Source organism: Ostrea edulis, chromosome 9 (assembly GCF_947568905.1).
Source record: "Ostrea edulis chromosome 9, xbOstEdul1.1, whole genome shotgun sequence".
NCBI lineage: Eukaryota > Metazoa > Mollusca > Bivalvia > Ostreida > Ostreidae > Ostrea > Ostrea edulis.
Window position 1 is genome coordinate 48,285,749 of NC_079172.1, and position 25,558 is coordinate 48,311,306.

Sequence of the window (25,558 nt, forward strand, 5' to 3'; positions counted from 1 at the left end):
GCCTTTCCCTTTAACTTAAATTAATTCCATCCTCCTGTGATGTCATCAGATTTTGCAAAATCAACTATTTATTTAGATTTATGCATGATAGGAACATGAATTTTGTTAGAGTCTTTTCCGATAGTTATTGTAAAAAAATCTTGTTAAAGATAAACTATTTCAAAAGTCTAATAAGTATGTTATAGATGAATAATCAATATGTTTTAAAATATTGAATCCAAGGGCAATAACTCTGTTTTTATTGATTTCTTTATCAAGTCTATTATGTGATAGATTCCTTTATTTTTTACAGACATTTTGTATATTTTTGTGAAGATACAGTTTCATGAAATCGTTATGAATGCTATTATATCGTCATAACCAGTTTGCATAAAATTTTGATAACGTTGTTTAAGGAAAATTGCAATTTTCTGACGGTGATATATGATTTTGTTTATGTACGTCTCGAATCTTAAAAAGTGTGATGACCTAATATGTATTTTATTTGATAATTTGTTAGTTTTAACTCTAATGAATGGAAATTAAATATACTTATAAAACTTGTATCAGATAAAACTGCGAGTATGGATTTACCTTAATTTGAATATCAACTGCGATATCTAGATCAACTTTGATACATATATACAGAACTGTGATACATACATTAATTGTGATACATATATTAATTATGATACATATGTTAACTGTGATACATATATTAATTGTGATACATATTATATTAACCGTGATACATATACTAACTGATACATATTATATTAACCGTGATAAATATATTAACTGTGAAAATATTTCAAATAAACAACTCAGCAAAAATGCACTTTTTCTCTCTAATCCACAGGTTTTTTTTTAAAAACAGTGCATGATTTACAGAAGGTTAGTTAATTGACTTTAACAGACAGTTAACTTGTCATTAATTCTTACATTTATATAGTGATACATGTAACTAGACGTTAACTATTAGTTATAAAACTTAACCAACTTTTGTGCAACTGGGTCCTGGTCATTAAAATATAATCAAGTTCATTGTTCAATTAAACTAGAAATCTACGGATTTTTATACAATGTACATTGGAAGTCTATTTGATGTCCTACAATAAAAATATGTTCGAGCGAACTGTAACATTGCTAAAGAATTCACCTAAGAAATAATTTTTTTTCTCCATGCATGATTCAAATAGCTTTCCCATACCTAAAGCCTCGCACTTGGTCAATATTTAGACAATGCATCAACAAAAATCAGAATACTTATCAATTTATTTACTTTTATAACGATTATCATAGAAATTGCACATTTTAAGTAGTATTTAAGCCAAAGCACGATTCGGATCACTTGCATTATCAATATTTTCCCTAATAGCATTGTTTGCTATTACTTTAACCAAATTTAACTACATGTACCAATATTTACATTTCCAATGTTTTTGCCTTTGATATCTACAAATTGAAGTGATATGCATTTTCCCATGAACACGACGCAGTTGTAAACTACGCGCGCATGAATACAGAACAGTTTACTACTTTATACATGTAGATAGAGTGCGTCAATTTGAATGACTGGAAATTTCGACAGAAATGAAGGTAGAATGTGAATATAAGAAATAAATTTCATTTTAAAAATACATGAGGGTATGAACTGCAACACTTCCAGCAAGCATATCCTTCATAAGCGCTAATGCGCGTCATTGAGTATCCCGGCGTGAAGCGTCGCAGTTCATACCCTCAATCATTTTCGCAAATAAAATGTATTTCTTACGTATACATGTATTCCTTCATCTTTGTAGAAGTTACATGTATGATGAATGGATAAGTAGGACAGATTTGTTGACAGACAGGCCTGCTGGAAGACAGACGGCTTTAATTTTTACGATATTTCGGTCAAGATACAACGCGCATAAAAGCGGAAGATACACTGCAATTAGTACTAAACACTATGCTATACGTACATGTACATATCTTCACAAAATATTAAGCTATATCAAGTTCAGAAGCATGACGAAGTTATGACCTTACCATATATTGGACATTGCATCAAACAGTTCTGAAGATGAAATAAGCAAACAAAATATGCAGGTATTTTCATAAAATATCCATCTATAAGACAATACTGCAGGTAATACATGAAAGAGACCTTGGCCCTGAAAGACAAATTCAAGTTTATACAAATATCAATATTATCAGAGTTATTTTGGATCCTCCCTATACATCAAATAACCCAGATAAAACCACGGGTTACCGTTCCTGACTCGCTTCTGTCCAGGTATATATAACTGTACTTCCACATCTATCGGATACTTTTTCCTCTCTGATTTCGTGTACATGGCGTATAGAATATGCTGCTCTACATTCATGATTCCTTGACTTAAATATCGCATCACAGCCTTTTTATATTGATCGTGAAACTTTAGAATTACTTCTGGTTTACCCAGGAAGAGTCCACCGCCAATCCAATTTATATTCATTAATATAATATTTCTCGCATTTACATTTTCTAAATCCGCGTAGAAAACGCGAGTCACACCAATGCGAGATTTATTGAAGTCATCTGGAACCTCCATCCAAAATTTCCTCTCACGGTAAACATTGTCCCTAAAATACCCCGCATCCAGCCAGCAGTAGAATTCTGTATCGAACGGATGTCTATTCACAGTATCGGCAAGTACCTGCTGTTTAGAATGGGTTAAACTTGTATATTCCGGGCTAATCGTGTTCGGGTAGTGGCGCGGATATCCAGGAGTTGAGTATATTTTCTTGATTTTAGGAATTATTTTAAAAGCCCATAACTGTGATCGATTAATATGTATTACTTCTGTAAGCAGAGAGGAGTTTTTTCGGAGTGCTACAAAGAAATCTGCATAGGCCTTATCATCTGTGTAGAACACAACGGGATTTTTCAGATACTGAAACGTCTTCATCCACGTGTTGTAGGTCTCAGATGTCCTTACTTGACTTGGATTTCCTTTAGGAAAACGTCCTATATTGAAATATGCTGTGACAACTGTGATGCTTCTGTTTGTACCCTTTATTGAGTCCAGAAATTCCGCTGTTTTATTCTACAAATACAAAATCTAAAGGTAGATTTAAACTAGAACTGTCCTAATGGGACTAATACCCCCCGCGGGGCATATAAGATGATGGGAAATATTTAATGCAAGCACATTGGATATTTTCACATTATCTACAGGGCAATCAATGTGAATGCAGAAGTATATATTCTACAGTACAGCAGTACATGAAATATTAAAAATATGCTTAATATAAACAATGAATACTCTTTGGCACATTTTAGGCTGTATGATTGCAAATCCCTGGTCAACTCTTCTAGTCTTTAGTTTATATTCACTTTGTTAAAGATCATTATGTTATGTCAACTTTACTTTGTCATTGATTTTGTCAGTAAATAAATGACATTAGCTCAAGTATTGGTATTATTGTAATCTTTTCCACTGGTATAACAACTCTAAGTAGCTGCAATAAAGGCAGTTTACTATGAATCCCATTGCCAGGGATAGTTGAGATTATAAATACTATCTGACAAATAAGTATTCAACACACATGAGCCACTTTATGTTTTACCGAAAAGTCACAAGATTGCAGATACAGTGCTAGTATGTGGATGCCAAACCCGAAAATGTCCGTAACTTCCATAACTGTTAAAATATTTCAATGAAAATAGAAGATGCACTACTACATTATATATATAAGATGAGAATAAAGTTTGAATCAAATCTGTTCAACGATATTAGAATTAAACTCTGGACAAAGTGCGCAACCCCCAAAATGAAAAGAAAATGTGCGTAACTTCTATAACTGTTAAAATATTTCAATGAAAATAGGAGATGCACAACTACATAATATATAGAAGATGTGCATAAAGTTTGAATGAAATATGTCCAGCGGTATTAGAAATAAACTTCGGACAAATTGCGTCTACGGACAAACGGACGGAAAGACGGACGGACGGACAAAGTGATTCCAGTATACCCCCCAAACTTCGTTTGCGGGGGGTATAATAATTCAGTGTAGTTGCACGTGCAAGTCACGTGGTGTCCATCTATGATTATTTTAAAAGAAGGAATACGACATCACTGACATTATCGTATTTGGGGGGAGGGGGTATTTTAAAAACAACAAGATGTACTGTGAGCAATGCTCACTAAGAATACCCCCCGCTTACCCCAATCTCCCAAATGGTGTTGTTAATAGGTATAAATTACCTCTTTCCTGAGTGTAAAAATATGGTATGCATTTGTAGAAGAAAATGGAAGATATAGTCCAAACACAAATCCATGGCATAAACCTATAATTTTGACCTTGAGATCAAAGGTCAAGGTCATAAAGAGATCAAGAATGTACATGACACATAGTCTCATGGTGATACACCCATGTCTTATGGTATGACTATGTCAAAACCCTATAATCAATTTTGACCTTCAGGTCAAAGTTCAAGGTCATATACAGGTCATGAAGGTACTCGACACATCGTCTCATGGTGATACACTCATGTGTCAAATATGATATGCCTATGTCAAAGAACAAAGAAGTCATGGCCCATACATGAATCCATTGTAAAAACCTTTAATTTTACCTTGAGGTCAAGGTCATATGGAGGTCATGAAGGTATATGACACATCGTCTCCTGGTGATACACTCATGTGTCAAATATGGTATGCCTATGTCAAAGAACAAAGAAGTTATGGCCCGGACACGAATCCATTGTAAAAACCTTTAATGTTGACCTTGAGGTCAAGAGTGAAGGTCATATGGAGGTCATGAAGGTACATGACACATCGTCTTATGGTGATACACTCATGTGTCAAATATGGTATGCCTATGTCAAAGAACAAAGAAGTTATGACCCGGACACGAATCCATTGTAAAAAAAACCTTTAATTTTGACCTTAAGGTCAAGGGTCAAGGTCATATAGAGGTCATGAAGGTACTTGACACATCGTCTCATGGTGATCTACCTGTGGGCCAAATATGGTATGCCTAAGTCAAAGAACAAAGAAGTTATGGCCCGGACATGAATCTGCACAGAAAGACAGACGGACAGACAGACAGAGTGATTCCTATATACCCCCCAGAACTTCGTTCGGGGGGTATAACAATCATACATTATATGATCTCAATCAAATGTTCTTGCTAATAGAAGGTAAAATCCCATGGTTGTTGCATTTCAATGATATCGATAAATTATTTGGATTATCAACGTATCCCACGTATCGTTGGATTGTCAGAGATAAATCTCAAAGTAGCATGATGCAAGCCTGCATTATAAAATGAAAACAATTAAGGTCAAATCGGGGGGGGGGGGGGGGGGGCAACTATTTTTCTTCATCTTTGTTCCAGATTATTGCAAGATTAGTATATATGTGGAATATGAAAACACAATGGAATACACTTCCAACAGTAAAACGAATTTTGTCTGAAAAAAAAAACACCGGGGCACTAACTTTAACGATAAACAGACAGAGCTTCTCGTGTTATACATGTAGAACAGGACAAAACCGGTATCAAATAAATTGAAATAGATGTTGCTAGCTAAAATGCGTTTCATTAATTGTTAAATAAGCATTTTAAATCCTCTTTCCTTGTTTTGAGAATTGAGTATGAATTTCACTGCTGTCTTTTTTTATCCACATCGATAAACTATTACATAATGTATGTTACGACAGAGACTGGTTAGTGCCCAGTGTTATTCTCGATCGATCGATTGATAGTCTCTCTCGATAATTTTTCACGCATATGGAGACGTCACCAAGACCGGTAAAGGGCTTCAAATGTAGGCGTTTGCTCGGCGCGTACGGCTATTGAACAGTTACAGTTCTTTCGCGTGCCACACCTACTGTGACACGGGACATCCGTTTTTAAGGTCATCTCCGAAGACCCGTGACATTCATACCTGATGCCGAGCGTTTGGCGATGGACCTGTCACTGCCTGTTTTAACGACATAGGTCTGTCGCGGCCGGGATTCGAACTCCGGCCTTCCGCATGCAGGACCAACGCGCTAACCTCCAGTCTAATTAAAACCAGACCTTCAATCTCAGCCCTCTTTTTTTCTATGTCCTCTTGTTGAACGGGTCTAGATTAGAAAAACAGCTTTTACTACAAGTACCCATCAAACCCCTAAGCTGGCTTAGGTTTATCGATGACATAGAAATCAAATGGGTCGAAGGAAGGGAAAGTCTGGACAATTTTGTGACCTTTGTCAATTCATTTCACCTTAGTATAAGTTTACAGTGGATATTTCAGATATCAGCAATACATTTCTTGATACAACATCCACTCTTAGAAATGGTGAAATTAAAAAGGATCTCCATACCAAACAGACCGACACCCATTTATACCTAATGCCATCCAGTTGTCACCCACACCACATTTACAAGGGTGTGCCGAAAAACCTAGCAATTCGTGCCAGACGAATTTGTTCCATTGAACAACACAATCAACACTTTTAAAAAGTCTCATTTATGCAAACAAGGTTACAAGCCGCTATCTGTTACAAATGTCATTAATGAGGTTAAAATAATTGAGAAATCTTCACTGTTGCAGTATGGAGAAAACGAAATGATGTAAAGTACCTCTGGTCACCACTTACCACCCTACATTGAAGGACCTAAACAAAATCCTAAAGGATAACTTCCCTAAACTCTTGGATAATCCGAGTTTGACAAGAAAATTTGGTGAACCACTAATGGCGTTCTTTAGACGATCCAAGAATATCAAGGATTTGGTGGTAAGGGCCAGATTGAACCCTTTACCCAATGGAGGCTTTTCAACTTGTTCTGACAAGAGCTGTTTGCTTTGCAAATTTAGCCATTATTTAGAAACATTCCAAAGCCTCACCAAAGGCAAAACTTATAAAATATTCAGTGAACTCTCCAGTAAAACCAACAACTGCATATACCTCATCAATTGTAAACAATGTGGACAACAATATGTTGGAGAAACTACAAATATCAGACTTCGAACCAACAACCACCGATTAACCATCAAAACCAAACGCGTGACCGAACCCGTAGGGGAACACTTCAACAAAGAAGGTCACATTTGGCAAGACATGCTAGTAGTTGTTACATGTAATGAACATAACCAAACATGGACCGATGTTGAGAGAGCACAGAAAAATCCTAGATGCATCGTTTGAAATAATTCCGTCCAGGTGGAGTGAATGCTTTCACGCGCATGAATCTAGGATAAATCCTTGGTTTAACCAGTTTCTACAGCCTAATCGCCAATATTCACCTGATAAAATATATTCTGGTGTATGATTGATAGAATGATTGTCTGACGTGTTTCAGACTGATTTTGATTACGGATAACTCGTTTACCTGAGCAAGGTTCATAGCGGGTGTGGTCGGTCGACAGGGGATGCCTACTCCTCCTAGGCGCCTGATCCCACCTTTGGTGTGTGCAGGGGCCCGTGTTTGCCCAACTATCTATTTTGTATTACTAATGGGATTTGTGAGATTGATGACTGTGCGTTATCTTCAAATTTTCTTAAAACTACAATTAGGGGAGGGGGGGGGGGGGATCGTTGCAAAGCTCTGACATTGAATTCCTTAATTTAGGCATAATGAGAATTCACAAATTTGCGACTTTTGTTTGACCTTTAATACCTCCACATTATACATTATTAGAAATCATTATAATTATGAATTTATAAAGCAATCTCTATTTCATACCCTGGTCTCAAGACTGCGGCTTTAATTTGTTTTTAAAAACGGGGGATAGAAAGAAAAATATATCGACCTTGAAAACTAGTGTATCATCAATATATCAGCTTAGGCTTCTAAACCATGATAAAACATTATTCTAAATATTCATAAATAAGGATCTACATAGCTCTTTATGTTTCGATATTAGAATTTCATGATTGCATCCCGGTGGATCCGGGTTAGAATAGTTCCTCAGTACCCCCTTACTTGTCGTTAGAGACGACTAAATGGGGCGGTCCTTCGGATGAGACCGCAAAAACCGAGGTCCTGTGTCGCAGCAGGCGTGGCACGATAAAGAACCCTCTCTGCTGAATGGCCATAAGCGCCGAGCATAGGCCTAAATTTTGCTGCCCTTCACTGGCAGAGGTGACGTCTCCATATGAGTGAAATATTCCCGAGTGGGACGTTAAACAATATTCAATCAATCAATCAAGATTGCGGCTTCAATTTGTTTGACCTTTAAAAATATATTAGCTTGAAAACTATTACAGTATTTTTTTCTCTTGGACTTCTCTGCCACTCACCTTTTGGATTGTTAATTTTAGTACGAGATTTATTTGTTTATTAATTGATTTTGTAGTTTAATCGTGTTCTTGTAGTAAGCATATATTAATTTTCGTTGGCATAGATCCTCAAGTCAAGTACCCACTTGCTTGTCGTATGAGGCGAATAAATGGGGCGGTCCTTCGGATGAGACCGCAAAAACCGAGGGCCCGTGTCACAGAAGGTGTGGTACGATAAAGATCCCTCCCTGCTCAATGGCCATAAGCGCCAAGAATAGGCCTAAATTTTGCCTTCACCGGTAGTGATGTCGTCTCAATGGATAAGGCCACTGATAAAATGTGTTGTGTTTCCGCTAACCCGACCGACCCTAAATTATAGCCCCGATCCTAGAATTTTTTTTTCGATATTTAAAAAAAAAAATCGCCATTTTCCCGGAAAAAATATATTCCCGGTTCTTGGTTTTCGTTTTAGTTAGACATTGAGATGAAGTCATTCAAACGCTTTAATGATATACAAAATTGCATGGTATTGTATCAAGCGTTTAAACAACATTGATAATGTTTCTAACTAAAAGCATGGATGATGGTTGACCCAGTGGCTAGTACCTCCATGCGTGCTCACGCAACGATGATTTAACAATTGAAGTTAACAGACGGTCGAGAGACTCTGCCAAGTGTCATGTTTTCATAGAAGACTTTCTTTTGTTAAAATTGCCAACTCCTATGTTGTTTTTAGACGGTGGCTATTTATAGCCATGTACTGTCTTATGCTATCATTTCAACGGGCATTAGACGGGGACCCTAGTTTTATATGGAGGTCATGATGCAGAGTGACAGACATGAATGTCCAGTCTGTTAAATTTGTATGCACATCCTTGGTTTCTGCTGCAGTTCTAACTGAAAACACTATGAAAAAGGCCGCAAATAAAGCAGTGAGCGCATTCGAGTTGTTGATGGCTGGTGAGAGCCGAGAGGAAAAAAAGATGTGCAGATTGTTTTTAAAATAAAAATTTATGTCCGGTAAAAGGTTTTAGCTGGAAGAGAGTTGGATCCCATTAGGATAAGTGGGATCTGCCCAGACTGTCTTCCTACCCTTGTTCCATTTAGATTGTGAAAATACATTCAGAAATGTATTAATAAACTTAAAATATGTTAATGATGTTGATATTTTGGTGATGATTTAATATATTTTTTCAAAACCATCACATTATTTTCCTGTCAAACATATCCAATAGAAGTATTCCTATGACAACCAATCTAAATGTAGAAACAATATATCTGGTACTTGTAGAGCATAGTGTTTTATGCTAGATATGTTTCATTGAAAAATATAGTTTCTTATAAAACATTTGGAAATAATCCTCAGCCAATAACGGGTGAAATGTTATGATTGAAAGTTTACTTGCAATGCAATTTAAGCAAAATTTTATTTTGAAAGTATAAAATTCAATAGAACATTTAACTTGTGCAGTAATTAGGGCTATACGGACCATGGATATCGGCCTGGATAGCTCAGTGGTTAGAGCACCTGACTAGAAATGCAGGGGTCCAGCCAAAGATTTTCTCCTTCCCATACTACATTTGGTGCCGTTGACCACCCCTAATGGTGCAGGTTGGTCTGTCAGGGGCGAAAAGAACCTGGGTTGATATTGAAAGACAATTATAAAATTATAATTGATCTTAAGGAGGGAGGAATGTAGTAATTAGGGCTATACGGACTGGATATCGGCTTGGATAGCTCAGTGGTTAGAGCACCTGCCTAGTAATGCAGGGGTCCCGGGTTCGATTCCCGGTTTCTCATCCTTCCTATACTACACTTGTTAGAGTTTACAATGTTTCTGCATACTTTGAAAAAATAAAATTAAAAAAAAAAAAAAATTATTTCCTACCTACCTACCCTATTTTTTTCTGGAACGTTAGCGGAAACTCAACAATTTTTATCGTTGGCCTAAGTGAAATATTCTCGAGAGGGGCGTTGAACAAATATTCAATCAATCAACCATAATTATTCCACAATAGTACACAAAAAACAATTAAAAACTTAATCACTCCAATTCATTATCTCCCAACCATCTTATTTCACAATCACATCAATCTAATTAAATTAGATCCTCTAATTTTAATTAGATAATCATTGCAATCACATTGTTTTGGAAGTTTTTTCCATAAATTCTGTAATTTTGAAAAATAATTCTATTTTCATCCCGAACCAATTTTTCAGTTATCTCGTGGCGACCAGTTTTTATTGGTGGAAGAGAGAACCCATATACCATTAATGTACCTGGGAAGAGACCACCGACCTTCCGAAAGTAAACTCTGGAACTCTAACTTATCGGCGCGAGCGGGATTCGAACCCGCGTCGACCAGAGGTGAGCTGCCACGGAGGCTCCTTATAAAAAAAATCCCGACAAATATTAATTACATGTAATATAATATTGATTGTATCTTGATTGACGTCCCTCACGAGAATTTTTCACTCATATGGAGACGTCACCAAGACCAAATTTAGGCATATGTTCGGTGCTTACGGCCATGAAGCAGTGAGGTTCTTTAGAGTGTCACACCTACTGTGACACGGGGCATCTGTTTTTAAGGCCATCACCGAGGACCCAACATTCATACCTGATGCCGGGCGTTTGGCGATGGAACGGTCACTACCTGATTTAACGATTTAGGTCTGTTGCGGCCGGGATTCGAACCCTGACCTCCTGCTTGCGGGGCGAACGCTCTACCTCTCGACCACCGCGGCAGTACAAATATTGATAGCGAGCAAAGCTCGCTCCAATGATTACACATATGAGTCACGTGCTTCGCCAGCTGAAAAAAGAGGAGTTTTACCCGTAATGCATATGGAAAAATGTCGCAGCCACTGCGGTATACTTCACAATCCCATAATTAAAATAATTAGATTGTGTAGAATGTACCATAACGTTCATAAATTCTACACAAGTTTTCTTATAGCTTCAAACGTTTTGTTTTTGCTTGGTTTGAAAGAAGAATAACATTGCAGCTAATATGACGTCATGTGAATGTACGGTAACTGTATACACATCCACGGCGGATAAAATATGAGTCACGTGATGCATGCCTATAAGTCGTGTTGCAAGGTGTCAATGGGCTTCACTCATCTCAACGGTCACACCGTACAACATATTAGCGAGATCTGAGCTAAATCTAAACCTTTGACAAGAATTTTTTTTTGACGCCAATCCCAGAAGTACCTTGTCAAAAATGGCCGAGGTCTCGCAAAGTCGCGTCTTGGACTATGATTGTGAACTTACATGTATCATCATCCTAATTTTGTGGTCTCCTAGCTCAAAAATTCAGTGCACCATTAGGCGTAATTTTTAACGAAGTGCAATGTTTATGAAAGGCAGGGTAAGATGATGTGTGACGTCATGTCTACGTTTTGGCGTACGTCATAATAAGACTGACAGTGCCGGATCTAAATACTTGTTATTTCTATTTGTAAAAGTCATGTTACCGGAACAATATACGATAACATTAGGCATACGTAATATGATATCGAATACAGATTGTGTATAATCGACTGCAAACCACAAATCAGATTAAATTACCAGTCTCTACTGAAATTGATCATTCTAACAAGAAAAGAAAAAAAGACTAACTTGTCAAATTATATGAGGGAGAATAGGCACTGAATTTAAGCAATTTAAAAAAATTGGGAACAAATTTATGGAATTTGGCCGAATCGAAAACATTTCTTTTCTAAATCTTTGGTTTTTTTTTTTAGCGTCTAAAGATAAGACCTGCATAGGCCCTAAATGCAAACCTCGAACCAACCAATCTCCCTTGAAAACCAATCATGCCACTTAATATTAACGACTGAGAAATCATTAATTAATTCTAGTTTTGTGAATAAATCATAATGCATCCTTAGAGCAACAGTGGAGAGGGGCTCAAATATGTTGCCATTTATTCAATAATTATATGTGAATGCTGAAAGAATTCATCATTATGTTACAACTAGAATTATGAACTGTATTATAAATATTGTTCTATTTTTTCTTCTGAAACATGCCATTGCTACAAGGAGATTTTTTTCTTATAAATTTCTTTTTTTTTTTTTAATTAGATGGGTACGCAGGTTTTTTTTTTTATATAAATTTCATTTTTTTTTAATTAGATGGGTACGCAGGGGGGAGGGGGAGGGGGGGGTATGCGCATGTACATGTATCTGCAATAGTGTTGAATTTATCGATTTATTTAATATTTTCATTAGGCCTATATTGAAACGCGTTTTATGTTCAAAGACAGTGCTGTTCACACAGTTTTACAAACTTAAAAGGTTTGCAACAAGACTTGGGGATTTTTATCACACAAGTATTGACTTGGAAAGATTGAGAGTAGAAATAAGGAAAGTAGAGGCAGTCAAGAGCATGCAGTTGAGAAAAGTCGTGCGTCAAAGGTTAAGCAAGTCAGTGAAGGCAGCAAAAATAAATTGTATAGGGCCTATAGTTTAAAAATATTTCAATCTCACCCATCATGTTTATGTATGTTTTATGTTTTAATGATTTAGTATATAACCCTTGGATTAAAACTAAAATGGGCCGTTTCTTGTTTAAATTGAACCTGATCAAAGCATGAAATATGTATATGTATATTATATGTAGCTGCTCAAACGGTACATGTAGCACTGTCAACATATTAATCTACATTGTTAACAATTAGAATAATACACTCATGTACTGAACTGAGAAAAAAAATCAAAATTAAAGAAGTCAGATAAATTTAGAAAGAAAACTTTTAACAACGTGATTTTGAAAGAAAATGGAGGTAAGATAATGCTTTGTGATTAAGTTAAGGAGGTACTCTACATCGTCATAATGCCTGACTTCCTTTTAAACCATGGATGAAAATATGAATATCAGCAATATTAGTCTACTGCTAAACTGTAGATCGTTGGTTAGAGTCCTGCAGGGGTTTTAAATTTTTTCTGATTGCTTTTTTTCTAAAACTGCATATTTTGACCAAAAAAGTAAATTTGAAAGTTTTCAATTTCAAAATATTGTTGTACATATCCTCCACTTTTCATCCAAATCAAAGTTCTCTGGGGTGTAGCAAACTTCCTTCAAAATATTATACAGCAATCCTTACCATTGTGGATTCGGATATGGTAAATCACGTTGTTTTAGAAGTTTTCTCTCTAAATTTATCTGATTTCTTTGATTAAAAAATAATAATTCTATTTTCATCCCGATCCGATGATGTTACAAACTCTCTACACCATCGTCTTTAGACACGATTACAACGAAACCATTTTTCTCAATTCAGTACATCAGTGTATCATCCTTGTTAACATTGTAGATTATTGACATTTGTCGTTTTTTCGTGGTGTGTGAAATTTGTTTATGGAATATATATGTCTCTTGATAAAGACGCGGTTTGCTACGAAAATTTGAGGTTCAAATAACCAACCGTGTCGTGGCCTTTTCAATGCTTTTATAAATCTTTACTGGCCCAAAATGGCCACTATGACAGGTCAAGGTCAATGACAACAGCAAACAATTTGTCTGGTGCAAAAACACCGCCGAAATAGCAGATTCTATTATTACAGACAAATGACCAATCGCTGAACATCTTCACAAGTGTGAAAAATATTACAAGAAATTATTTTACCTCATAAAGAAATGTTTTTGCTAAAATATATACATAATAACTACGGAAATAACAGTTTTTAAATTCACTTCTCCATCGTCAACTTCCCATATTTATGTAGCAATATTCCATTATCACCTGCATATGGTGTTTATATATCTCAACTGATTCGATGTGCAAGAGCTTGTTTATATGCGTATAATCGAGGTAAGCTACTGACAAACAAGTTGATGGTGCAGGGGTTTCAACAGTCTCGATTGAAGTCAGCATTTCGCAAATTAGATGGTCGTTATAACGATCTAGTTCGTCAATACAACCTATCATTGGGTCAAATCCTGTCTGACGTGTTTCATACCATATTGTTAAGCCGTTCTTGGCACACTAATTTTGACTGCGGATAACTCCGTTTACCTGATCAGGATATGGGGCTCACGGCGGGTGTGACCGGTCAACAGGGGATGCTTACTCCTAGGCACCTGATCCCACCTCTGGTGTGTCCAGGGGTCCATGTTTGCCCAACTATGTATTTTGTATTGCTTATAGGAGTTATGAGATTGATCACTGTTCGTTATCTTCACCTTGCATTGATACCTAACAATTATTAACCATACACACAAAATATTCTATTATGCTCTGTGCAATAGCAAATATTCGTGGCATAATGGATGAGACCGTCGCCCACTAAGCAAAACCACACCACCCAGACCAGGTCTAAATCCTACTTGCGACAATAACCCCCTCCCCCCCCCCCCACACACAGATATATATATATATATATATATATATATATATATATATATATATATATATAATATAATATATATAGAGCATAATATGGGCAGAAGTGGGTATCCATATAAAGTGAAATTTTCTGTGCTTTATATTCAATATTTCTTCACTTAGGGCAATTGTATTCATTTAAGAGTTCATTTCTATATACAAACTGTACATTCAGCGAGAAAAAATTACGGTGGGGTAACTTTTAACTGAATTGCATGAAATACGTGATTAGTCTTGATAGAAAACGCTTACATGTACAACAACCTGTTACATGTGTTTGTGTACGTTGACAAGGACCATTCTGAAGTTTCCAAGATAGATATGCCAATAACATTTGTTTTATTATGCCTCCTTCAAAAAAGAGGAGCATATATTTTGCTTTGCACCTGTTGGTCGGTCGGTAGACCACATGTTGTCCGCTCACTATTTTGAGAACGATTCACTTCATCGTAATGATTTCATATATGGGTTGGTTACGAGTAGAAGAAAACCTATATTGATTTTCATTTCAAACAGTCAAGGGTCAATCTATTCTGGACATAGGAAGACATTGTCCGTTAAATATCTTGAGATCCCTTTGCTTGACAGACATCAAACATGGTATACTGGAACACCCTAAGAAGTAGATGACCTCTATTGATTTTCAGACCACATGTGCAAGGGTCAAACTGGACATAGGAATATACTGACCACTCAATGTCTAGAGAACCCTTTACTTGACAGACATCAAACTTGATACACTGGTATATCTTTAGAAGAAGATGACCCCTTTTGATTTTGATGTCACATGGTCAAGGGTACATTGATACAGCATATGGAATAGATTACCCCTATTGATTTTAGGTCATATTATTAATCCACTCTGAACATAGAAAGATATTGTCTGCTCAATATTTTGAAATGGTTTGGCACTACTATCATATTTAACTGATGCATGTGTATAACCCTTTGCAATTTTGCACCCGGGGGGTGGGGGATAGATGTTTTACATGTACAAACATTTCTTGTCATATAAGTTATCATAAACTAGGATAAATTGAAATACCTGATGGTTGAGGTAATCCCGTATGGCACTAATCGGGGGATATTGGAGCACTGTGTTTTTCATGGCGTTGTACTGGTTGGTGTGAAACAAGACTAGTGTAACAATGATAATGAAACATATGGAAAGCACGACCACAAGCTGCTTCCTCATGATAGAGATTTTCACTCTTAGAGAACCTACAAAATATAAAGATATACATGTACTTAAAAATATTCATTTCATTTATGACGAATTTGTATCATGTTTAAAGCTTTTAGGTCACCTGAGTAAACTCAGGTGACCTATTACAATTGGTTGTCATCCGTCGTCGTCCGTCGTGCGTTAACAATTGAACATTTTTAACTTCTTCTTAATAACTACCAGTCCCATTCTTTTCAAATTTGGTATGAAGCATCATTGGGACAAGGGGGACATAAATTGTAAATCTCAGGACTCCAGCACCCCTGTGGCCCTAGGGGCGGGGCAAAAACTGTCCAAAATTGATCAATTTTCAAAAATCTTCTTCTCAAGAACCACACACATGTAAGAAAAACTAAATGCATGGTGATGTAAAGCAGGAAGGCCTCTACCACAATTGTAAATTTCATGATCACCAGGGTAGGAGTTCTGACCCTAGGACGGGGCCAAACTTGGTATATAGTGTTTATGTGTAAAACACTTAAATAATACCTTCTTTAGTGTTATTGATACTAAATTGAAAGTAAATAGATATTTAGAAAGAACAGTAGTCCTTTACCAAAATTGTAAATTTGATGATCCCAGGGGTAGGGGTTTTGGCATCAGGATGGGGCCAAAATGGTCAGTTATTAAATGTGTGAACAATAGACATTTTTAACTTCTTCTTGATAACTATAATTCCAGTTATTTTCAAATTTAGTATGAAACATATTTGGAACAAGGGGAACATGAATTGTAAATTTCAGGATTCCTGGGGCCCTAGGTGCAGGGCAAAATCTGCCCAAAATTGACCAATTTTCAAAAATCTTCTTCTCAAGAACCGCATATGTGTAAGAAAAAGTAAATGCATGGTGATGGGAGAGCAGGAAGGCCTCTACCAAAATTGTAAATTTCATGATCCCAAAATTGTTAAGTTGATTTTCTCCAGAGTAAGGGTTCTGACCCCAGGGTGGGGCCAAACTTAGTATATAGTATGTATGTGTAAGTTTGCTGATACTGTGTAAAATCTAAATGCATACTTAGAGATAGCAGAAACGGATGTACAAAATAATGGGGAATTTCATAACCCAGGGTTATGACTTTAGGATGAGTCCAAATTAGTCATATCTTTTGATATTTTAATGTTTTAAATACACCTATTATTTGAAGCCTTTCATCATTGTATGCACTATTGAGGGCAGTGAAGTTTTAAGAACACATCTTGTTTATACTGTTGCTGAACATTAGAATTTTGCTTAGATATCAGAACAGGAATTTTTTTTATAGATTTCATAGCCCATGGAAGTAGTGATACTTTTTCATTAGTATTCAGGTAACCGATAAGGCCTGTGGGCCTCTTGTTTGTTACCGGGTAGGTTTTTATGGGTTTCTTTTTTTGTGTGTGGAATGCCACCTTCATGAGCGAATTATGTTTTGGGGTTCGTGTTTCTTTGTATTTATCTCATAGACGATCAATTCTTAGTTGTTAGGTTGATTCTCTTGTTTTGTAAGCATTGGTGGGGTGTTTTTTTTTTTTTACTGCTATGGCCATTTTTTAATCAATGAAACATTCACTGAACACAGTGTTGTGTGTATCTTTAATATTATTAATTAAGCAGATATACTTAATCGTAATAATGGTTGAATTATTTTCAAAACATGAATGATAATAAAAATATCAGCAATATTTGTATATTTTAACTTTGATTGCCTAACTGGGTACTCAGTCGGCTTACATGTCCACTGCTGTTAGATCTGTGAATCACGGATTTGAGTCCTGCAGGGGTTTTCAATTTTTATGCCCCCCGAGATCGAAGATCGAGGGACATATTGTTTTTGTCCGTTCTGTCATTCTGTTTGAAACTTTAACCTTGCTAATAACCTTTGGACAGTAAGTGCTAGAGCTTTGATATTTCACATGAGTATTCCTTGTGACAAGACCTTTCCGAGGGTACTAAACCATTTGACCTACTTTTTAAAAAATTGACATTGGTTATAACTTCTAAATGGTAAATATTAGAGCTTTCATATTACATATGACCATTTCTTGTGATAAGATCTTTCTACTGGTACCAAGATATTTGTCCTTGTGACCTTGGCCATCTTTGGAATTGGCCATTATCGGGGGAATTTGTGTTGCACAAACACATCTTGTTTTAGACTACTTTCTACTTAAACCGCATTAAGTAAATTTGAAAGTTTCCAATTTCAAAATAGCATTGTTCATATTCTACATTTTTCATCCACATCAAAGTTATCTGGTGTGTTAGTCCATTATGATACAAACATAAAGAAATTGAAAACAAACACACAAACAAAAAGTTTGAGAAACAAACAAATACAAAAAAGCAGTGAACTTGCTACTTATCATGACACAAGGACATAAATACTGTTGCATTTCTTAATTTTTTTGTAAGAGCAGTTTATACTTGTTTCAGCATCTGTTTACCCCAGAATACAGAACTCCGCCGATGTTTTCGCAGTGTCTACTATAAAGGAAACAACTGTCGTTCCAATAACAGCGTGACGCTTTGCTTGATCGAACTTGCAAATGTTTGGGCGAGGCTTCTCACCAAATTTTAATGAGCCAGATTTTACTTTTGTTTTCAATGACCAATCACATTGATGGCAGAACATAGCGTGATCACCCAAACTCACTTTTATTGAAACCATACGTCCAATCACATGACTGATATTTGCATGCTCGGTCAAGCGAAGTGACACACTTTTGTTGGAACGGTCAATTTGTCCAGACATGGCCAATTGATGTTTTTAGCTCTTCCAAGGGTACAATGTACAGAATTTTTTAAAACAAGTTTTGGTCTAGAAACTTATCTTGAAAATCTACCTTCAAAACTTTGAATTTCGTGCCACGAACCATCACCTCCCAGTAGAGACTGGGCGGTGGTTTAGTATACCATGTAACGAAATATTATGTGTTTTATGTAATGAAACAAAAATTGCAGCTGAATATCATTTCGTATTAGAGTGCAGTGCTTTATCCGGTATAAGAAAACATTATCTATACTGAAAATATTGTACGAGACCAAATGTCATGAAATCATGTCAACCAGTAATGCTAAAAACCTGTGCGTGTTTATTTTAAAGATATATGTATTAGTCTGTTCTCCTTAACACACAACTTCAAATTTTTGTACATATTTATGTATATATTTCACTATGTTTATTTGCATACCTATATAATTTCCTCTGACGTTACTTGTATTGATACATGAAATTTCTGTATTGTACCTCAAGTACCATTTCCATTGTGGTCTGAACGAATAAAATGTATGAATGAATGAACGATAGTAAATATGATTATGAAAATGCTCTGTACAATGTAAAGATGACACGTTTTGATGATGCTATACTGAATTAACAATTTTGAATCTTAGACATCGCTGTGTATATTTTTACTTTACTTTATGAAATGAATACAAAGTGATAATTCGACTGCAGTTTAGTTATTCTTTAGTTTGTTACTTTTAAGCTAAGAGTTATATTTTGATAGTTTTACGAGTTATATTTTGATAGTTTTACTCTAGTTTGTAATTTATACCTTGAATGATTTAACATTTTGATGCTTTCATTTTTGACATCAAGAATTAATTTCTGAAATGAAATTATACAAACAGTTGACACCCCACCCCCAAGAATTAAAGATAGGACCATGAAAATAAAAATTAGTTATGTTATTCTTAAAAAAAAGTTATTGTTAAATGTTAGTTTTAAAAGGTTATTTACAAAATGTTTTCTAAACACTGTCATTTACAATGTGTGGCTTTTAATCTAATAATTAGGGTGATGAAAAGTGAAGATAACGAACAGTGATCAATCTCATAAATCCCATAAGCAATACAAAATAAATAGTTGGGCAAACACGGATTTGAATTTAGACTACCTTATTTGGTAGAATTTTTTGTTATGAATTTAAGGAACTAAAGATATCCTTTATTAAAAAGCACTCTCCCTTTGTCATTTCGCAAGTCGGTCTACTACCTATGGTAGATGAAAGCTGAATCCCCTCATTTTTAAATTTCTGAATCTTTTATACATGGATATTCTGAATTTATTATGACTTGAAAATGAAAGTCTTCCCCTTTGCTTTAATATTTTAGGAGATCTTATGAACACTTTGTTACAGTGTATTAATCAAAGCCGAGTAATTGCAAATCCTGGATCCTCCCCTGATAGTAACATTTATCTGCGAGATGCACAATCGCACCTCTTTCGCAAACAATTTATGGATATGTTAAATTCAGCTCGGTTGTATATTTGGACTGACGTCTTCACCGAATCTCACAGCAGTCCTTCAGATTTCATGTCTTGAAATTCACATTTAACTTCGGCTGATTCTATCAATTAAAGTGCACTTAGGTGACACGGCTGAGTGATTTCACTCTCTATCACTGTTAACGCTGCATTGCTTACCGTCTATGAAAATCCCAAAATAAAAAAAATTTCACTTCAAATGAAAACTCTTACATATGATATTGAATATTTCCTATAGTCTGGGGGTTTTTTAAATCAGGAATATACAGTATGTATGGGAAGGGGCTACATAAAGGTTAAGTATATGCATTGAACATCCATCAGCAACACCTGTCTCATCGGCGAGTCGCAAATATAGAATTTTTTCCCCCCTGGTGATGCATAAATATGCAAGTAATCAAGCATTAATGTACAATATTTTTTTGAGACAGACATGATTCCAGAAAAAAAGCAAATCACTTGCCTGGAGAAGTCTGGGATGTACCCCCCCCCCCCCTGCCCGGAAGAGCATCTCCCTTAGATCTGATGATCTTGATCTGAGAAATGATGTAATATCCCCAGAAGAGGCTTTGAAAAGGTCAAAGCTGACAGGAACAATACCCCTGCAGAGCCATTTCCAAAATGTGGTATATTCAAGAAGGAACAACACAACAAAAAATCTGATATGGAAGGAAAGTGGAGTAATATTGATGAAAGAAATTGCCAAGCTGGATACGCAACATATTATCGACATACATGTAATTTAACCGACAAATTTTTTTCTTTATTTGTTAAAGTATAAAAATCTTTATTATTCTTAGCAATGCCCTCAAAAAATAATGTCTATCACATTTATATATAAGGGACATTAGGGAGATTCAATCAGTGAATGAATTGCATCCTCTACACAATTCATGGCGAACATTCCTTTCATGTCTTTTGCCCTTCCGTGCAATTGCAGTGTGTAAGATATAAAAACAACTCGTTATGAATTTCCGGATTGTTTTGATAATGCACTTCTATCTCTTTCCTACATGATGTCGTTCACTTTGGTAAAACAAATGCACTGAAAAGTTAGTACATCTAGTGCGATTTCTGAGTATCGTACGGCTGTGGTATGCTGAACCGGGTATATGATATTGAAATAAAATTGTTTCTACTGTTTCAATTTTTAGAATAAATGATGCCATAAAATGTGTGTTTTCTTGGAAATAGTTTAAAATGCTTATTTGCCAATTGAGTAATTTATATTATCGTGTTACAATAATGTGGAGCAGGGAAATTTAGTAGTGGAGCTGACGAATTAACTAAGCCAACTACATGTAATTCTCTTTCATGACTCTAATGTACATGCATAATTACGAAAATAGATGGTTAATCAAAGGTCATTGAAACATTGAATTCTGTTAAAGTAGTTCCAAAAATCAGCCCTATCAGGCACGTCGAACTTGGTGGTGAGGGGGGGGGGGGGGGAGCGGGGGTCCTCCGCCACTGTTTTGACAACCATCATTGTCCGTTATATTTGCATGCAAAATAAGATGAATTAAACCTATGTAGTGAAAAACAAAAGCCTACCTCTTAGAATTCGAAATTTAGAGAAAACATCTTTTCATGTTTTTGTTCCTGTCTTTTGTTTATGTTTGTTAAGAATATAAAACGCCTTTGGGTGGGGTTAATCCAATTCATTTTGCCTTGGATTCATGGCCTTGATTTGTTGTTGCTACACACCCTTTTTTGTGGGCAGGCAATATTTTTATGCTAGTCTTTTTACATATGTGTATGCAATAGGGGGTCATCTTGTTAGATCCCCTATCGGATGTTTTTATTTTGTGTATATATGTTCTCTTTCTCAATGTTAATCTTATAGATGTATGTAACAGGAGGTCATCTAGTCATTTGCAGCATATGATCTTAATTTTTACTTGTTTTTAATGACCCCCTGTACTGTATATACTTTTCGTCATTTACTAAATAAATGACATTTTCTATTCTCAAACTTGTTCTGTGTTGCCTGCTTTGAGCAAAAAACGAGTGCAGTCCACTTGGCTAGTGCCTTTGAGCTAAGGATCATAAAACACGTTTGTGAAGTCAACCTCTCCCGAGAAATGATGCCACCTGCCTCTAACACAGATGTTAGATGGCCGAGTAATACTAATTAACACCTCAAATTACCAAACTAAACCTTTACTATATAGTGTTTGTTTTATATGATAACTAGATAGACGAAGGAATAAACATGGTAATGATGGGTCGATAGAGTGCTATATTTCTAAATATGAGGGGGATTAACTTTGTGTCTCCCATCCGTCAAATCTTCCGGTAATAAAACAACATTGCATGACATTCCGTCCAGCATTAGCTGCCTAATTTACTATCGAAATTACATTGACTGACAAACCAATCCAAAGTCAAAGGTAGATTTTGTTTGCTCGTTTATTACAGTTCCAACTTCACGTACCACGTACTCGAGACTCGAAGTGTCACCGTATGTACATTCAGGTTGAACATCCTCTGAATGGAGTGCCTTTAATCGATTACAAAACCGTAAATCAATCTTCTTCAGATGTATGTCGACTTATTAAGAATATGAGTTCCCTTTTGCGACGTTCCTTATTCACATTTGAGTTCACAATGTTTATTTATTTGATTTCATTATTACCATTTTTTTCTTACAAAACATAATTAGTGCACTCATTAAGCAAACCAAGTTTTTACACAATGGACTGTTTCTTCCTAAAGATATAGTACCTAAACTTTCGTTGAGTATTTTCAGAAATTATAAATATACATAATGCAGGGAATAATTGTTTTGTTTCAATATTTTTTTTTACCAAAGACAATTGCTCTCGCGCAAATATGAAGATACATTCATAAAATATGTAAATAATTTCAGGTCATTGGTAAATGGGTAGAGCAAGGGTAGTTGAAGCACCCCCATTTATTCTTTTTATTTTCTTTAAAAAAAAATCGCATTAGAAACTTAATTTTTTTTAAAATTATTATTAGAATGTACAATGTTACAAACAAAAAGGCAATCAATGACGCCTTATTAACAAGTGCTGATGTTTTTTGTTTTGTATATATTATTCGATGATTTTTGGATATTTTATCATTATATGGAACTCTGCCAGAGCACCAATATTACATAATACTGCATTATTGTAAATAATGGCATTTATGTAATTTGATTGTGATATGCGAACCCATTCTCTATCTACATTGTATACATGTATGTAATTTTGTAACAGTCTGTATTTAAGGTCATTTTGTGTTTTTAACCAGTTCAAGTTTCTGATGTATTGTCCAATCATATGGTAAGGTCATATCACGTGATGTTTAGATAGCGTCAGTTCTGAAATTAATTTGTTACAAGGAGGAATTTAGAAGTTTTACCCACCCTCCTTCCCCTTCCTTCGCCTATATATATTTATATGCAGCTATTTTGTAATGTGTAGGCATCCGCTACTGTTTTTTCTGCTAGGCTGATGTTTTTTGTTTTGTATATATTATTCGATGATTTTTGGATATTTTATTTTTTTACTTGTATAACAGGGGAGATCACTTTATCATATTCAGGGATTTTTATAGAAGCAACTTGTGCTGTCAGTATTGTCTAGATCTCCCCTTAGCTGTTTTTGTTATCATTATATAGAGTGATAATATTTGTTTATTGTCACCTCATAAATGACAATATCTCACACAATACCGGTGTTATGTTACATGTATGTTGTTGTTCCATTATATGGAACTCTGCCAGAGCACCAATATTACATAAACAAGTGTTTCTTATAAAAACGAATCTCGTGTTACGTTAAAAATCTCACTTAGGTGCCATGCATCCCATGCCATTGTGGCGAGTAACACTGATCTACGTGAGCGGATCATAGGATCTGATTTTAATCAGATTGATAACGAATGATGACGTCACTAATTGTAGGTTAAATGTCACAACGTTTGACCTCTAATGGTGCTCAAGATCGTAACAGCGAGCATTCTATATACATATCGTAACATCACCTAACACGAAAACAACTCGACACAAGCGTGAAAGAATAGGGATTTTTTTTTTTTTACATCGAACCTGACTGACGATATGGATTTTGTACATTTCTTCTGGATGAAGCTTTAGACTTCATTGTAAAATCATATCTTATAATTAAGATATCTTAATTGCTACGGGAACAAAATTAGTTACATGTAGTAGAAACAATTTTGGTAAATGGATAACTATTTTATAAAACAGATAATTATATACATGTGTATATATATTAGGATTTTTCACTTATCTTGAATCCACAAAACACTGTACACCTTTTTGTATTTTATAAATGAATGAATCGATATGATGTTGTAAATGAAGTAATTTGAACCCGAAACAAACGCATACTTACCAATTAACAATTCTAATGTTTATTGCATTTTTTTAAATATTGATACGCTTGAATTATTTCTAGATAGTGTACAACTTGAAGGCTAATATTAACAATAATTTCAATACTCAATTAAATACGTATTACATTAATTTAGAAATTCATTCTTATCAATCCCGAAATGAAAAACCGCACCAGAACAGACCGCGCTCTTCCTCGTCCTTAAGATATTTACATCTTTCACTATATTGCCGACAAACTCCTGGACAATGTGAATCTTTGATGGACGGTATTATACTCTACCTGCAATGTCATAAAATCGTTGACTGGTACAATTTAGACTGTCACTACTTCATTCGTCATCAGAAATTCACCGAAAAAGATATTGTACAATCAATTACCAGGCAAGGAAACCGGAAATTATTCTAATCAAGTCTTTCTGACGATTACATCATACCAGAAAACACCAGCACATGATGAAAAGTTAGAAAGTTACAAAACAAATGTACATCTGGCGCATTTTGTCTCCAAGGCAAGATGAAATATTTGCAATATGTGTCGTGTAGGTATTTTAACCCCGCCCCCATTTGTACCGTTTTAATAATCATTGGTCCATGCTTAAACGCTCATTTTGAAAGGATTGATTTTTTTGTTCTTCCCAAAACTTGGTCTTCCATCTCTAGAAAAAGTCCTGGATCCGCGCATGACAATTTACATGTATTAATTAAAAGGGAAAGGGAGGCAAATCTAATTAGAATAATGAAGTGGGACGATCAAGGAATTTGAATTTTAAAGATGAGAGAGGTATCCACTATTTTGTATGGAATAGATTTTGATATACATCTTAAATGTAATTGATCAAATATTAATGAATCGAATATAATCGGAGATGAAAACTACGGACTGCAAAGGTGATATGTATATTTATTGATATCTTCACAAATTCTAATGATAGACATTTCCTCAGATGTTAACAATGCGCGTATGAATACAGAACTATTTGTTAATATAGTACGTCTATTTAAACAGCTGTTGAGAATTCCGACAGAAATTAAACTACATGTACAACATAGAAAAAGTACGCCGACGTGTATCATCGCAGTTCATACCCT

At 35.4% G+C, this 25,558-nt stretch overlaps 1 protein-coding gene across 3 annotated transcripts in view; it reads right to left on the bottom strand.

Moving 5' to 3' along the window:
• Positions 1-643: 643 nt before the first annotated feature.
• LOC125659385 (uncharacterized) overlaps positions 644-25,558 on the bottom strand; it is a 39,615-nt gene continuing 14,700 nt past the window's right edge. For all 3 annotated transcript variants that reach the window (XM_048891042.2, XM_048891044.2, XM_048891045.2), the window contains 2 exons: positions 15,667-15,842; positions 644-3,050 (listed from right to left, as the gene is read on the bottom strand). In XM_048891042.2, coding sequence (XP_048746999.2) covers positions 2,181-3,050; positions 15,667-15,842 — 1,046 coding nt within the window. In that variant the 3' untranslated portion in view covers positions 644-2,180. The remainder of the gene's footprint in view (positions 3,051-15,666; positions 15,843-25,558) is intronic.